The sequence below is a fragment of the Rhinatrema bivittatum genome, chromosome 10 (assembly GCF_901001135.1).
Source record: "Rhinatrema bivittatum chromosome 10, aRhiBiv1.1, whole genome shotgun sequence".
Classification (NCBI taxonomy): Eukaryota; Metazoa; Chordata; class Amphibia; order Gymnophiona; family Rhinatrematidae; genus Rhinatrema; species Rhinatrema bivittatum.
Window position 1 is genome coordinate 60,572,863 of NC_042624.1, and position 15,914 is coordinate 60,588,776.

At 43.7% G+C, this 15,914-nt stretch overlaps 1 protein-coding gene across 5 annotated transcripts in view; it reads left to right on the top strand.

The window, feature by feature from the left end:
* The window catches only part of CEP350 (centrosomal protein 350), a 358,722-nt gene that overhangs the window by 12,743 nt on the left and 330,065 nt on the right, over positions 1 to 15,914 (top strand). For all 5 annotated transcript variants that reach the window (XM_029617504.1, XM_029617506.1, XM_029617505.1 and 2 more), the window contains exon 2: positions 6,184 to 6,269. In XM_029617504.1, the coding sequence (XP_029473364.1) occupies positions 6,197 to 6,269 (73 nt within the window). In that variant the 5' untranslated portion in view covers positions 6,184 to 6,196. The remainder of the gene's footprint in view (positions 1 to 6,183; positions 6,270 to 15,914) is intronic.

The following is a 15,914-nucleotide window of genomic DNA, read 5'->3' on the forward strand; positions in this document are numbered from 1 at the left end:
GTGTTTTTTGCGTTTTCTCGGCACTTGGGCACCTACGCAAACACTGCCAGTGCCAACACCGACTGGGAGGAAAGAGGGGTGGCCGGATCCTCTTTGGACCTTCGAAGTGGATTGGTGACTGGCATCAGGCACCAATGGCGGACTAGCACTCCTCGTCACAGGGTCACTTTGGAGGCATCGCAGCATAAGCTGGTACGTCCCGTGCTCGGCACCATGCATCGATGAGTACATGGTCCTCAGGCACTGCTGAAAACCAGATGTGGCCATGTTGGAAGAAGCAAAAGGGGCATGAGCGGAAAACGATGGCAGCAGGGCGGAGATGGCCAGTGGACACCGGTGCACTGCTGCCACGGGAAATAAACCATGAAAGGAAACAATGGAATCGCCAAAAACCCTGACTAGGAGCACTTCGGGAAGGTACAGAGGGGGACCCGGTGACGGAATAGCATGGAAAAAAATGCATAAAAAACATAGAACATCAGTCTAGAACATGGGCTTGTGGCAAAATGAGTCTGAGAAACAGCTGTGCCTAGTATATTTTATAATATAGCACATGTTTAGGATGTGAAGTGTTTTTGTATATTAAAAAAAAAAAGTCACTGGGACATTAGTGATATTGTTTTTAGGATGGTATGTTTATGTGAGTGGGTGTTGGGTGAGATGTTTCATATAAAACACTAATGAAATTAGAGTATTTTACACACACGAGAGCAGCAGACAGGTTTTATGAAATTTAATGCAGTCAAAATTTTTGTAATCCTTGGATCAATACTTCACTGTTAATTATATATTCATTGAAGGAGGCATTATTTAAGGTGGGGTTTTTTTTTTTTGGGTACACCTCTCATGTAAATTTTTTTGTGCCAGTTTTTCTATTGTATTATCTATATAGATAAGAAAAAATGGCAGAAAATTTTTCAAAATGTTCCCATAAATACATACCATTTGACAAAAAAGAACAAAAGGAAACAATACTAATTAAATTTGCAAAAACATTTTTTTAATCTCTGATTTTTTAAATTATATAGACAAACATTTTTTGAGTGATGGAATCACCGCATGTGACTTACAGAAATTTATTTCTGAAGGGCTCTTTTAAATAAGAAATCTCCATGAAAAGGTGGTTTAATGTCCCAAAGAACTTGATGTTTATACAATATATATTGACTAGCTGTTAAGCCCGTAACAACGGGCTACATTAAAAAAAAATTTTTCGGTCCATTTCCTTTCCCCTCCCCCTCTATTCTCCCTCCCTCTCTCCTCCTCCCACTCTCTCAGCTCATTCACAACCCATTCGGATGGCACAAATGGAAGATCTCCGGGGGAGGTCCCTCCCGCCCTTGCGTGCGCCGCCACCACTGCTCCTCGCCGCTGCCATGTTTTCAAAGAGCTGACGCTCTGCTCTGACCGACGTGTTCGCCCGCACATGCGCAGTAGAGCTGCTCTCTACTGCGCATTTGCGGCACATCGGTCAAGCCTCATTTATCTAATAGATTTCTACAGCTGCATGCCTTGTTGTGGAAGTGCTCTAAGTATGTCCAGAGAGTTATCAGTTTAAACTCATGGTTTTTATAATAGTTTCTTGTGGAGAAATAAACCTGGAATTTTTCATGCCCCGATAAAGGCCCATTGTTTCACCAAAAGTGGCTTCATCGGGGGCAACAGAGGGTTTTTCTTAAGCTCAAGATGATATTGCTTAAATCAAAAGACTGATTGCATTCCACAGGTATGGGACAAATTTTGTAGCAAAGTTATATAGTTTAGGAATGAAACAATATGCAAGGTGTTCTAAATCGCCATTGTTATCCCGACTTGTTGCAATGGTATGTATCTCGCAGCCATCCTTCCTTCAATCTTATTTAAAAAAGAAAAAAAAGCTGTACGGGTCAGGAGGCATTAATGGAGGTTTTAACCTGCACAGATTTCATATTTTATATAATGCTGCTCTTTCCATTGTCTTGACATGGGTACATATAAAAAAGTTAGTTCTAAGATTACACCACGGTTCTAAGCCTGTGGAAAGGTTGGGATATCACAGCCTTCAAAAGAAAAGATGGCAGGAGAGTCCAAATGGGAAATCTGCTCAAAGTTACTGTAGATAAAGCTGAAATAGTAAGAGCAAGTTCATTATAGAATAACCAGCAATTTACTGCTGCTAAACAAATGAGGCCAAAGGTAGCTGATCAGGGAGATGAAGTTGGCACAAAAAACTGAATGTCGTCTGCATGTACCTTTTTATAATTTACTTAAAGACCAGCAAGTAATCTACATAGAAGTGCCAAATAGATGTTAAATAAAGTGGCAGATGAGGCTGACCCTTTGGACCCCCAAGGCAATAGCTCGCCATGAGGAGCAAAGGGACCAACTCTTACTTGATGTTCCCTGCCAGATAAATAAGCAAACCACTGTAGTACTGCACCAGATGTGCCAATATCACTCAGTTGTGAAAGCAATATTGCATAATCAAGGATATCAAATATGGCGGAGATGTCTAGTAGAACCAAAACATAACTTGTTCCACAGTCAAAGCCGCGTCTGATAGTATCCAAACTAGACAGTAGGAGTTACCTCAATGCTAAGGTTTTTAAGAAAACCATATTGGGGGATAAACAATAATATATCCAGGAAAATGGCTGCCACCGATATTGCTTTCCTCTTTCCTCTCTGCCTCTTAAAGTTAAGATTTCCTCATTCATCATTTCAGTGTGTGAAAACTGAATTCTGAGGATTCTCACTGATAGGTGCAGGGGTAACAAAAGAGAGACTGGATGAGAGCAATTGAGCTGCTCAAGGAACTTGTTTAACTTTTTTTGTTTGTGGTGGATAGAGGACAGTACGTGAGGAGAATGGAAAGAGCTACTTTCTCAGAAGGAGGAAGACAAAGTAATTCAATTAAGCTTTTTATATTAATAGTTTAAATAAAATGGTGTCCTATATATTTAATTTGATAGGGGTTCTCATGTCACTGTCAGGCAAACCTTTCATCATTTTAAACTTTCTGGTGGCTTCTCTCTCTCGCCTTACTTCTACTGTCTCAATTATTTTGACCCAAAAATGTAGATTAGAGTGATTTTTTTTTTTTTTTTTGCTTTAAAGTGTTGCAAGCTCCAGAGATGTAGACAGGCCATTTGGCACCTATGGCCAAATGGAAAAAGTATGCCCTCATCCTGAACACAACATATAACACCATGAGCAAAGACACACTGTAAAATGTAGGGAGCTTTGATTTCTATTTTTTTTTTCCTGAAGTTTCCTCTTGCTCCTTGGGCTTCCAGGGATCTTTTTTTCCCTTCCCAACTTTCTTTACTCTTATTGCAGTGTCAGTTCTGGGCTGGGAGCTATGCACCAGGACTTCTTTCAGAATCCTGCAATCATGGGCCCCCAATCCAACAACTAGGTATCACGCCCGCCTCACACACAATTAAAAATTATGCATTTATAATACTAGATGTTACATGAAAAGAACATTCTTAAGTAAAACAAAAAAATCTCTTACAACATGTATTTTATATTTATATGCATTACTATGGTGCCAACCAGAAAAAGCTGCAAAGCAGACACTTGGAACCCATATAGTATTAGGCCTATGGTAGAGCATGTTAGGTGTATTTATTTAAAAAATGTTACCCGCCACTTCAATGATTGTGAGTACATTGAATTACATTTACAATATACTAAATCCCCCATAACAAAACAGTAATAGCCAGCACTGAAAAAGTAAGACGCTACCTATGAAAGAGCAACTACAAATATTACACCAGGCCCTAACCCACCAATACACCTCCTATTAGGAAAACAGAATAAGTCAGGCTGTTATAGATCCCCGCATAGACACTTTTTTGTTAGCATTATTACAGTTTCATGTAGCCCCTTTCCCTGTTATTACAGTTCAGTGTAAACCGACATTATGTACCCACGAATGCCGGCATAAAAAATTCCAAAATAAATAAATACATGCTAGCAGAACACCTCTCCTTGTTCACACATGTTGAACACAGACACATCCTCACCAAATACTGAATAGAGAGACCATAAAGTGTAAATACAAACATGCAGAAAAAAACTGAAATGGAAACCACAACAAGCCATATTCTGTATGCAGTGCAGCTATGGAAAAACAGAAACATCAGCATTCCTCATAAAACATCAAACAAAATTAAATAATATAAATCATAACAGTACAACCATAGTAATAAAAATTATAAATATTTTAAAAAATTGACAATAGAACATTCAATAATTAAAACGCATCTCTCTATCCATTTCCAAATGTGAAAATATTTCAAAATAGCTAATACATCAAATATTACCAAATAATTAAAATTAATAAGGATAAAAAAAAATCCCCTGCTATCCATACCTAGGAAATTTTGATTTCCAGTTGACTTGAGATTGTCATGGATTAGCAGGGGAGGGGTGGGAGTTGTATGCAAATTTTCTCTCACGTGCTCAATCATATACACACGTTTGTTAGCTCTCTCATGCTCAATAATATATACACACACGTGCACGTGTTAAGTTGTTCTGTTTCATGCTCTGTCATATGCGCACACATGCTTGTTCAATCTCTTGTGCTCAGTTACATACAATCATGCATTCTCTCACTTGCTCAATCATACATATGCTCATATCCTCTTTCATATGCTCAATCATTCACACACGCTTTATGCTCTCATGGTCAGTCATATATACATATTCTTGTTCACTCTCTCATGCTCAACTACATACACGCCCTCTCGTGCTCAATCATACACACTCATGTCTCACATGCTGAATTCACACTCAGATCATTCACACACACATTCATACACTCATGTTAAATCTTATACATACACATAAGCTCAGTCATATACACACATGTTCATAAGCTCTCTCACATGCTGAATCATATATACATGCTCATACCTCTCACATGTTCAGTCGTACACACATGCTCATACGTTTCTCTCGTCTAGCCTCTAGGTGTGCTGCAGCATGGGGAAGAAGGCCAATGCTTCTTGGCATCGGGTGGGCCATACTGCTCTTTGTTGCTGCTCCATGAGGCCCTGCTGCACTGCTCCCAGCTGGGGAAGGAAAGAGGAGGAGGGGAAGCCAATACTTTTTGTGGCCCTCTGGGCCATGCTGCTCTACACTTTTGGGGTGGCAGGGAAGGAAGAGGAGGAGGCTGATGTTCCTCACGGCCCCACGGGCTGTACTGCTCTTCGTTGCTGGGGCATGGAGGGATCAGGAGTGTGGGCCATGCTGCTCTGCACTGTTGGGGTGGGGAGGAAGAGACCGATGGTTTTTGTGGCACTGCTGTTGATTGCCAGGGCGGGGAGGGATCAGGAGTGTGGGCCGCGCTGTTCTTCATTGCCAGAGCAGCATGAGGGAAGAGGAGATTGATAGTTTTTGTGGCCGTGCAAACCGCACTACTCTCTTCTGCTAAGGCAGCGGGGGAGGGATGTGGAGGCAGATAGTTTTCCCACGACGGCGCCCCTTTTGGATGGTGCCTATGGCCGAGGCCATATCAGCCATAGGCTAGCTACAGTTCTGGCAAGCTCCCCTGTGAGGAAACGTGCATGCTTGCATCATCTAGAGCTGTGATAAAATGTGCCTCCTCTCTCGTCATCCTTCATGTACTCCATAATGTACCCTGACCTTGCTGCTTCTTTCTCACTGTGCCTCTGCTTCAGACGTACTTGTGTTGCCTCACCGTTCTGCCGTAGACAACCAGGATATACAGGCTATGCACATGGCTGCTTCTCTGCACAGTTGTGCACTCTGTACAGCCAGGAAGCGCTGGCCCACACTCAACCCTGCTCTGCACACATTGAAACAAGTACAGAAGATGCTGGGATTGGGAAGCTGGGGGAAGCTATTTTTACCTGCCATTTTAGACAGGCAATTCCATTAGTCTTAGAATAGTGGTGTTAACTCTGACTGTTTTGCCAGGTATGTGGACTTCATTAGTTGCCTTTTCTCTTGGCTGAATGCAAAGAATTATAATTGTAGTTTTGCAGAGTGATTGGCTTCAATATACAAGTCTCTCACTGCATTTGTGTCTTCCCAGCTGAGGCTGAACTGTGCCACATTCACAAAACAAATGAGTATGTTGTAGGCTTGTTGTATGGGAAGAGTTTGTTTTACTTTGATGCCACTTAACTTTGGGAAGGACTTTTTTTTTTCTCTGTGTATTCCTTTTAGGTGAATTGCCAGAATGTGGAGCGGCCAGACTAAGGAGGGGCCATCCTTAACACAGAGGCACTTACAGAGCAAGGAAACCCTGCGCGGTAAGATGTCCCTTAAACTGCTTCAAATGCATGTCCGCACCATGGCTGCTCTGAAAAGATGAACTGTGCATTGTGAACAACTTAAATCATTGTGCATGTGTAGAATCAATTTCTTTATTGCCCATCCTTTTAGTTTTATTAAATATATATGGCTTCAAAATACAGGCTGAAGGTGGCATCTGAGCTATATGTTCTTCAGTTCTGATTAGTCTTCATTGTCTTATCAAGAAGTCTTCAGTGTAGTCTCTAATAAAAATAATTTGAATTTAGATGTGTGCAAACATTTCAGAGCCCCTGGTCAAATTGTATGTTTCAGTGAAATCTGTAAGTGAAAAGAAGCTGGCACAACAACTATATGGTACAAAGTCAAAAATAACATTGTTCTGCAAAATGATTGTTTGCTGATGTTAATAGGTTCAGAATGATAAAGTGAATATTTCATGTGCAAAAATTTAGACACCTTTCTCGTTGATTTATTATTCCTTTTTTGAAAATGTGGTTAAGACCCAAAAGTTGATTGAAGGCTTAATGAGTCAGTTGCTCAGGTTGAGCAAGCACTCTGACCCTTCTAACAGGGGATTTTTCTGGACTACTTGTAACAAACATGGGCTCCTCAAAGCAGCTGTCTAGGTATTTGAAAATGAAGATATTTCACTCATACAAAGCAGAGGAAGACTAGAAAAATATCTTCAAATGCTTCCAGCTAGCAATTTCATCTGTCAGAAATATTGTTAAGAAATGTTCCATAGTTATTGAAGAAATCGAAGCTGGATAGAGGTTGGATATTTTAGTCAGACAGCAACCTGAAACATACCTCAAAAACAACAATGAAGTGCTTACAAGAAAGAAAGATGAAAGTTTTGAAACAGAAACATGACAGCAGAAAAAGACTGTGTGGCCTGTCTAGTCTGCCCACCCACCCCAACTAACTTAGCTTTACAATTCCTATCACTCCCTCAGAGAGCCCTTGTTTTATTCCATGCTTTATTGAATTTAGATACCATTTTTGTCTCCACCACCTCCACTGTGAGGCTGTTCCATGCATCAACTACCCTCTCTTTGTAAAGAAATATTTCTTAAGATTACTCCTGAATCTATCCCCCTTTTGCCCTCATCCTGTGACCCTTCATTTTAGAGCTTCCTTTCTATTGACAGAGGCTCGCCTCCTGTGCATGGAAACTTTTGAGATATTTAAATGTCTTTTACAGGGGTGACCAACTTTGGTCCTCGAGAGCCACAAACAGGCCAGGTTTTCAGGATATCCAAAATGAATATGTATGAGAGAGGGGAAATTGTATGCAAATCTATCTTGCCTTTCTCAGGGTTTCCCAAATTGTGAGTTGGGACCCCAAATGGGGTCAAAGAATCTTTAGCTGGGGTCACAGGTACCTCAAATGGCTGCACTCTTAAGGCACGAGCAGTAGCAGCAGCATTGGTAGTGGAAGTCAAGGCCTGCAGTGGCTGCTCCCTTGCATGAGAGAACCCTGCACAAGGAGGGTTCAGCCTGCTGCAGGGCCTGTAAGCTTACATTATCCCACAGGCCCCATCCTGACTTTCATTAATAAGCTGTTGCCCCTTGCAGATCACCAGCCATGAAGGGAGGGGAAGGATAATTGTCCATGAGCCACTGGTGATTTCCACTGCTCCTGTCTACTCACCCACCACTAAACCTACCCAAGAAAAAAAATGTTGCCCTCTCATCAGCCTGCCCTCTTCCCATCAGTTATCTACCTTTGACCCAGGATCCAAAGGAAAATTTGCCTCTGACCCTGGCAAGGGGATGTTAATAGGAGAGGCTATTTGAATGAAGAGAAGCAGGAGGGATTGAGGGTTGGATAAGATGGAGAGGGATTGGCTGTGGAAGGTGAAAGAGGGAGGAATGACAGATCAAATGGGGGGATATGAGAAGGAGAAGTGTAGGCTGGGAGGTTAGACAGGAGATGGGGTGGGAAGGATGGGTTGACAGGATCAGCTGGCACATGCGAAAAGAGCTAAGTGGGATGGGCTGGGGAGGTGAGAGAAGTGGAGGTTGAAGAGGGGAATGTTGGAGGGGAGAAGGTTAAGAAGTCCTCTGGAAGGGAGGTTGAGAGAGGGGATCATCAAGAGTGCAGAGAAGGTGAGGAGTGATTGTGGGAGGACCAAATCTCTACTAATTTTTTTTTATTTTTTTAATTTTTATTTATTCGTGTTTATATATCGTCATTCGGTTTAGCCATCACAACGGTTTACAGAATCAAAACAACAATCAGATAAATTATACATAGTTGCAAAAGAAGAAAACAATAACAATAGTGAAATGATAGGTAGAGGGGGATGGTGGGGTGAAAGAGGGGGAGAAGGGAAAGATGTAAAAAAGGAAAGTAACAAAAATAGTATTAATTCATCTTAAAGGAGGGCTTCATATTAAATTTCTGAAATTGTAATACTTAAGGTTGATGCCAGTTGTAGTTACTGTTTTTTCTTGTTTGGGTCTGAATGGTTGAATTGATTGTAGAAGGATTGTTAAAGATGATCATTGATGTAGAATGTATGGAAGAGGAAAGTTTTTAGGTCCTTATTTTGGTTGTCCTCCAGGGTCATGTGAATAATCAAGTACTTGAATGGGGTCATACTGGCAAAAAGTCTGGGAAGTCCTGCTTTAGGGTATACATGTTTAGATTAAGTCTGACCCTTTATGCTTTAGGACAAAGACCACTGAACAATGGTTACATGGAATAGACTTAGTTTTTGGGTACTTGCCAGGTTCTTATGGCCTGGATTGGCCACTGTTGGAAACAGGATGCTGGGCTTGATGGACCCTTGGTCTGACCCAGTATGGCATGTTCTTAACCTTTTTTAGTAGCCACCCTCTGGACCGACTCCAACCTGTCTATATTCTTTTGAAGGTACGGTCTCCAGAATTGTAGACAGTATTCCAAATGTGGTCTCACTAGGGACAATATTGCTTCCATTTTTCTGCTGACCATTCCTCTCCCTATGCAGCCAAGTATCTTTCTGGAAAAGCTATGTGGAAAATGTGGGCATCGATCCCATTACTTCTTGCATGCTTAGCTCTACCATTTGAGCTAATTGCCCTGACTCAAAGAACAGAACATGGGTAAATCTACCTGGAGAATATGGGCATTAATCTCACTGCCTCTTGCATTCAAAGCGAGTGCTCTTGCCAGTTGAGCTAATTCCCTTACCTTCATAGTCCCCAGACTTGAATATTATTGAAAATATGTAGTGAGATTATGGAAAATCTGGGGGCAGTACATGCAAGGAGAACTAAGAATATGTCTGAGCTGGAAAAGGTCTGCAAGGAAGAATGGGGAATAAAGTTCCTAAAACAATAATAGAAAGCTGGCTACAGCTGTTATTTCTGCCAAAAGAGGTGTTTCAAAGTACTGACTGAATGACCAAACCTTTGCTCACATCATATTCACAATTTTATTATCTTCAATTTGTTAAAATCAGCAAATAATAATTTTGCATTAAAAATCATAGGAAGATGTGCTTAGCAAAATGTATTCTGAGTTCAAATGGTATATTAATATACAAATTTTTGCAATGTAATAAACATCCACGATTCAAAATCAAATGCCTGTGCTGTTGTCTCTTCAATCCCTTTGATATTTAAACTGACAAGATGAAAAACAAGTAAAAAAAAAAAAAAAAGATTGAAAACCTCAGTTCCTGGCCAACAAATGTATTAGGGTGATTGTATCTAATCATAATATACCAAAAAACACTTGTAATCATAAAATATTAAAATGTTTTACATTTGAAAAGTGCGAAAAAATAATTGTGGGAAAAAACCAAGAAAGATTTCCAAAAGATTTTTAAACCCAAGTCATATTAAATCTGTACCCCTCTTCAAAGAAAAGACTATGCTCATCATATTTCAAAGTGGTATTGAAAATGAATCTACTGCAACCCATATGTTTGTTTTTTAACTGACTCTAAATGACTTAACATAATGAATTCTACAGCACTTTTCTGCCTTCCTGCAGTGTTTAACTTTGTACCATGAAAAGGTTGTGTCAGTTTCTGTTCACTTAGAGGTTCATTGAAATGTACAATTTCTTAGCATTCGGATAGGTGGATCCACGATCAGAGGGTTATGCACCTCTACAGCAGAAGGAGATGGAGCAAAACTGACATCACAGTATATATATCCCTGCACTGACATCAGCCGCCAGTATTCTCAGTCTCCAGCAGATGGTGGATGTGCATTTCCTTACTGGGGATTGCATTAAAAGTTTTTTTTTTGGTTTTTTTTTTTAATAGAAGGAGAAAAGAAAAGTTTATTGCCCAGCTCTCCTGTGGCGATATCTTATGGTCTCTCTCTCAGTTGAATTTCCTGAGGTGACTTCTTCGGATCCTTCCCTCAGATGAGTACCTTGGTCTGGTAGCTGGTTTTTGCTGGCGTGGACTTAGCTGTTAAAAAAACCAAACGAAAAAAAACAGCTGAAAGACAAGCGGGTGCAGGAAGCCAAGCGCAGCAGTGAAGATATATGCCCACTCCCCCCACAGCTGGGGACAGACTCTGTACTTGGCCGGGTCAGATTCAGCTCAGGTAAAGAGTAATTAAAAAAAAAAAAAAAGATAAAAAGAGGGGGAATTGATTTTCTCCAAGAACAAGAAGTATGATAGTCCTCACACATGGGTGACAACAGATGGAGCCCGGCATGAAAAACTTCTGTCGGTTTCCAGAGCTTTGACTTGGCATATTGAGCATGCCCTATACCATGTGTCCACGCGGGGTCCCTCTTCAGTCTGTTTTTTTTCCGCAGAGTTTTTGATTCGTGGTGTGAGTGAGCTCTTAGCTTTTGTCCTTTAAAACTTGTGGAAAACTTTTTTCCCCGATTTTTTTTTTTTTTTTTTTTTTTAAATCTATTCCGGGGTGTTTCTCGCATTCTATGGATGCCGGGTTCCTCTGTTATTTCTGTAGCCTCCTTAGCTACGTTTCTTGGCGCTTTCAGGTAAGCTTTCTTTTGCTTCGACCTCCCCTATGGCGGTGATGCCTTGGTGCCCACCGGTCATCATTGTTTGCCGTCATAGTTATTTTGTGTCCCTCTTTTTTTTTTCACTGTGGTCATGGCCTCTAATTGTTTTCGTCAATGCCCCCAGTGCCCGAGGGACATGTCTGTAACAGACCTCCATGATATGTGTCCTCTGCCTGGAGTTATCACATGATGGGGTTATCGCAAGTGCGCCCAAATGATCCCGAAGGGACATCGCGCCCAACTTGGCAAGATGGAGGAGAAATTCTTCGGGTGAGGGAAGTCCAAGCCCTTGATTTTGGCATCTGCATTGTCGTCACCAGTAGACTTTGGAGCCACGCTGATGGACACCATTGACATCAGCGGGACCGTTGGTTCTGTCGATGCCATTGGTGGATAGGTCGACCTTGGTACCGAGGGAAGCCGAGGAAGCATTGGCACCAGTCGCCTTTGATGCACGGTGCCAGACACGGGGATGCGCCGGCTCATGCTGTGATGCTCCCGACCCTGCAGCGAGGAGCGCCTATCCTCCTTCAATGCTGGGAGTCTGTGACGATCTTCACTGGTCCTGGTGCCAGTCACCAATCCACCTCTGGATTCCAAGGAAGATCTGGCCACCCCTCCTTTCTTCCAGTCAGTGTTGGCTTCGGCAACTTTTGAGGAGGAGCTGGAGCGGGCACTACAGGGCATCGGCCCTGTCGCTTTGGAACCACTGCTGAAATGACTCAATGTGCTCATCAATGTGTGGTCGACCCAGATGGTGCAGGTTCCTGGGAGGCTGTTGATGCCCGGAGGGGCACTGAAGCTTCCCCTGACCAATGTGGTCGTTGCCAGTTCCCCCTGAGGAGGAAGCTCTGCCTAGGTTGGCAGAGGCATTGTGCCCGCTGCCCCCCATCCAGCTTTGCTGGGGCCTGCATGGGTTTGCCGGTGACTGTGCCTCAGGGCAAAGGCAGAGTACTCAGGGTCCCATCCCCTGTTCGTTCCAGTGAGGATGAGGGTCCCTATGACCACTGGGGGGATGATACTACAAAGCCCCTCTCCAAGGGTTCGGAGGGTCTCCCTTCAGAGCAGTCTCCTCCAGAAGAGCAAAGGAGGACATCCTTCCCAAGTTTTGGGCGGGTAAAGGTGGAAGCCATTCCGTTTCAGTTGTTGACTGAGGAAGATGCCAGGCATAAGAACATAAGAAAATGCTATACTGGGTCAGACCAAGGGTCCATCAAGCCCAGCATCCTGTTTCCAACAGTGGACAATCCAGGCCATAAGAACCTGGCAAGTACCCAAAAGCTAAGTCTATTCCATGTTAGAAGAAGCTGGAGATCCTTCAGTTTGTTGAGCCTCCTAAGGAAATAATGGCAGTCCAGTACAGAGTATCCTTAAAGAGCTGCTGTTGAGGATATGGGAATACCCCCCTCACAGTACCTCCCATTATCAGGAGGGCGGATGGGTTCTACCTTGTCCAGAAGGCTACTGGATTCGATAAGCGTTAGCTCTCCCACCAATCATTGGTCATCTAATCCAAGAGGGCCAAGCGCTGTCTGACCCATTCCTCAGCACCCCCGGGGATTGACCACAGGGGTTTAGATGCTCTTGGGAGGAAAATGTTCCAGGTGGCTATGCTTATTGCCCACATCGCCTCCTACCAGCTCTACATGAGCCAGTATTCGTGGGACCTCTGGAAGCAGGTGCAGGAGATAGCCAAGCAGCTGCCTCAGCAGCAGCAGGACTCCCTCTAGTTGCTGGTGCAGAAGGGCCTGACATGCAGAAAACATGAGGTCCAGGTGACCTACGATGTTTTTAGAAATGGCAGTGAGGGCCTCTGCAGTGGGAATTGGCGCCTGCAGATTGGCATGGCTGCGGGCCTCGGATCTTCGTCCAATGTCGAGATCTTCCCAAGTTACAGGAAATATCTCAGATTCGTGATGGGATGTCAGCTCTTCCAGCACAGAGTGGTGGTGTTTGGGCTAGCGTCAGCCCCACGCGCTTTTACAAAATGCCTGGCAGTGGTGGCAATGTACCTCCACAGGCTGGGAGTTCGTCTTCCCCTATCTGAACAATTGGCTGGTGAAGAGCACATCTCAGGCAGGGGCCATTCGGTCCATGAGCTTGACCATCTGGGTGTTGGAGTCACTAGGGTTCATCATAAACTACCCAAAGTCGCATCTCGGTCCATCACTTCAGTTGGACTTTATGGGAGCCCTGCTAGACACGGCTCAGTCAAAAGCCTTCTTGCCTTGTTCACAGACTGCCATCCTGGCATCCATTGCGGCAGAGATCCAGGGGAGCCAGCAGGTGGCAGCGCGGCACCTGTTTAGGTGCAACCATCCATGTTGTTCCCTTGGCACGTTTACACATGCGCAGAGCCCAATGGATCTTGAGATCACAGTGGTGCCAGGCCATGCAGAGCCTCCAGGCTTGCATCCGAGTCACCCTGTCTCTCAGGCGGGAACTCTCCAATCTGGAACGGGGGATCTCGTTCCAGAGTCCTCCTACACACATTGTCCTAACCATGGAGGTCATGTAGTAGGGGCTTCACACCCAGGGTCTCTGGTCCACTCAGGAAAGCTATTGCCAGATCAACTTCCTGGAGCTCCGGGTGATCAGATATGCGCTATGGACTTTGAGATTGGCTGTTCAACAAAGCTGTCCCGATCCAAACAGACAACTAGTTAGCAATGTGGTATGTCAACAAGTAGGGGAGGTACGGGATCATATCTCTTGAATAAAGAAGCGGATCAGATTTGGTCATGGGATTATCCATGGGATGGTGCTCAGGGGAACATATCTGGCAGGTTCGCAGAACATGGTGGCAGATAGACCGAGTTGTGCCTTCAGACCCCACAAATGGTCCCTGAATTAGGAGGTGGCTAGTCAGATCTTTCGCCTCTGTGGGAGCTCAGATATAGATCTATTTGTGTCCCCCTGGAACAGGAAGGTAGCTCGGTTCTGCTCCCTGTATGGGATGGATGGCAAACCAGCCTCTGACACCCTTGCCCATCATTGGGGCAAGGGTCTTCTGTACGCGTATCCTCCAATTCCTTTGCTGGCAAAAACTCTCTTGAAGCTTTGTGAGGACGGAGGGACTATGATCCTCATTGGCCGAGACAGGTCTGATCTCCACTCCTCCGGGAGTTATCCTTCCGGAAACTGATCAGTCTAGGGACTTCCCTAGATCTCATCACGCAGGATCGAGGGAGGTTGTGGCATCCCAATCTTTGACCCTGTGGCTCACAACCTGGATGTTGAGAGGTTGATTCTGCAACCACTCGATCTCTTGGAGGATGTGTCTCGGGTCCTGAAGCGGAGAAGGTTTTCCGTGTGGTGTGAGCAGAAGGCCCTTTATCTGTTCTCCTGCCCTACATAAAGTCTACTTGATTACCCTCTGAGACTGATTACACCTATCTGAGACTGACTTAAAAACCAACTCTGTTAGGGTCTATCTGAGTGCAATTGGTGCGTGTTACCATGGTGTAGGTGGTATGCCCATCTTTGTACAACCTATAGTGTACATTTTATGTGGGTCCTAGTTCAGTTGAAGCCTCCCCTAAAGCCTCCTGCTGTGTCTTGGGACTTCCACGTGGTGTTAGCTCAGCTGATGAAATCTTCTTTTGAGCTGTTGTGCACCAGTGACTTGAAGTACCTGACCTGGAAGGTTGTATTTTTGGTGGCGGTTACTTCAGCACGCAGGGTGAGCTAGCTCCAGGCCTAAGTGACTTATCCACCTTATGCTAAATTTTATCATGACAGGTTGGTCTTGCACACGCACCCTTAGTTCCTGCCTAAGATGGTGACTGACTTCCCTCTTAACCAGTCTATCATCCTACCAACTTTCTTTCCCGGGCCCCATTTACACCAAGGCAAACGAACACTGCAGAGTTTGTACTGCAAGCGAGCCTTAGCCTTCTATCTGGATTGGACAGAAACCCATAGAGAGTCCACCCAACTTTTTATTTCCTTTGATAGCTATAGTTTGGGAGTTGCCATTGCCAAACAGACACTATCCAGTTGGCTAGCAGATTGCATCTCGTTCTGTTATGCCCAAGTGGGAGTACATCGTGAGGGTCATGTCAGAGCTCATTCTGTCAGAGCCATGGCAATGTCAGTGGTTCACTTGTGAGCACTTCCCATAGAGGAGATCTGCAAGATCAGGGTTTCCTGTTTGATTTTTTAATCTTGGGGCTGTGTAAAGCTGTGGGTGATAGAATCCTAAATAAAACACAATATTCCAAACTGAAGTGTGCATATGAAATAAGATTGCCTGAAAAGATGGCTTGGTGTAAAAAAACAAAACAAACCCCCCCCCCCCCCAAAAAAAAACAAATACTATTAGCTAAAAGTTGATTACATCATTAAAATCACTTTTTCCAATAATAAATATTGATATTCTGCTTAGCTAGTTACAGCATTGTAGCGTATATGGGCCTGTTGCAGCCTCGGGAATACCCTAGAAATACGAGACTTGACTAGTCCCGGTGCAGATATTTATTTACAGTGCTTCACACTTACAGAAACAAAATAGTGGTTCACCTTGCATCTGGTACAACTGTCAGGTAAATATACTCTGTACAGATATACTTGTAGGTCCTACCAGCTCCCTGGGGCCTCCTCAAGTTTTCTAGGCCTGGGTTCTTATTCACCCAGAACTTCTTGTGGTGTTCTGCCT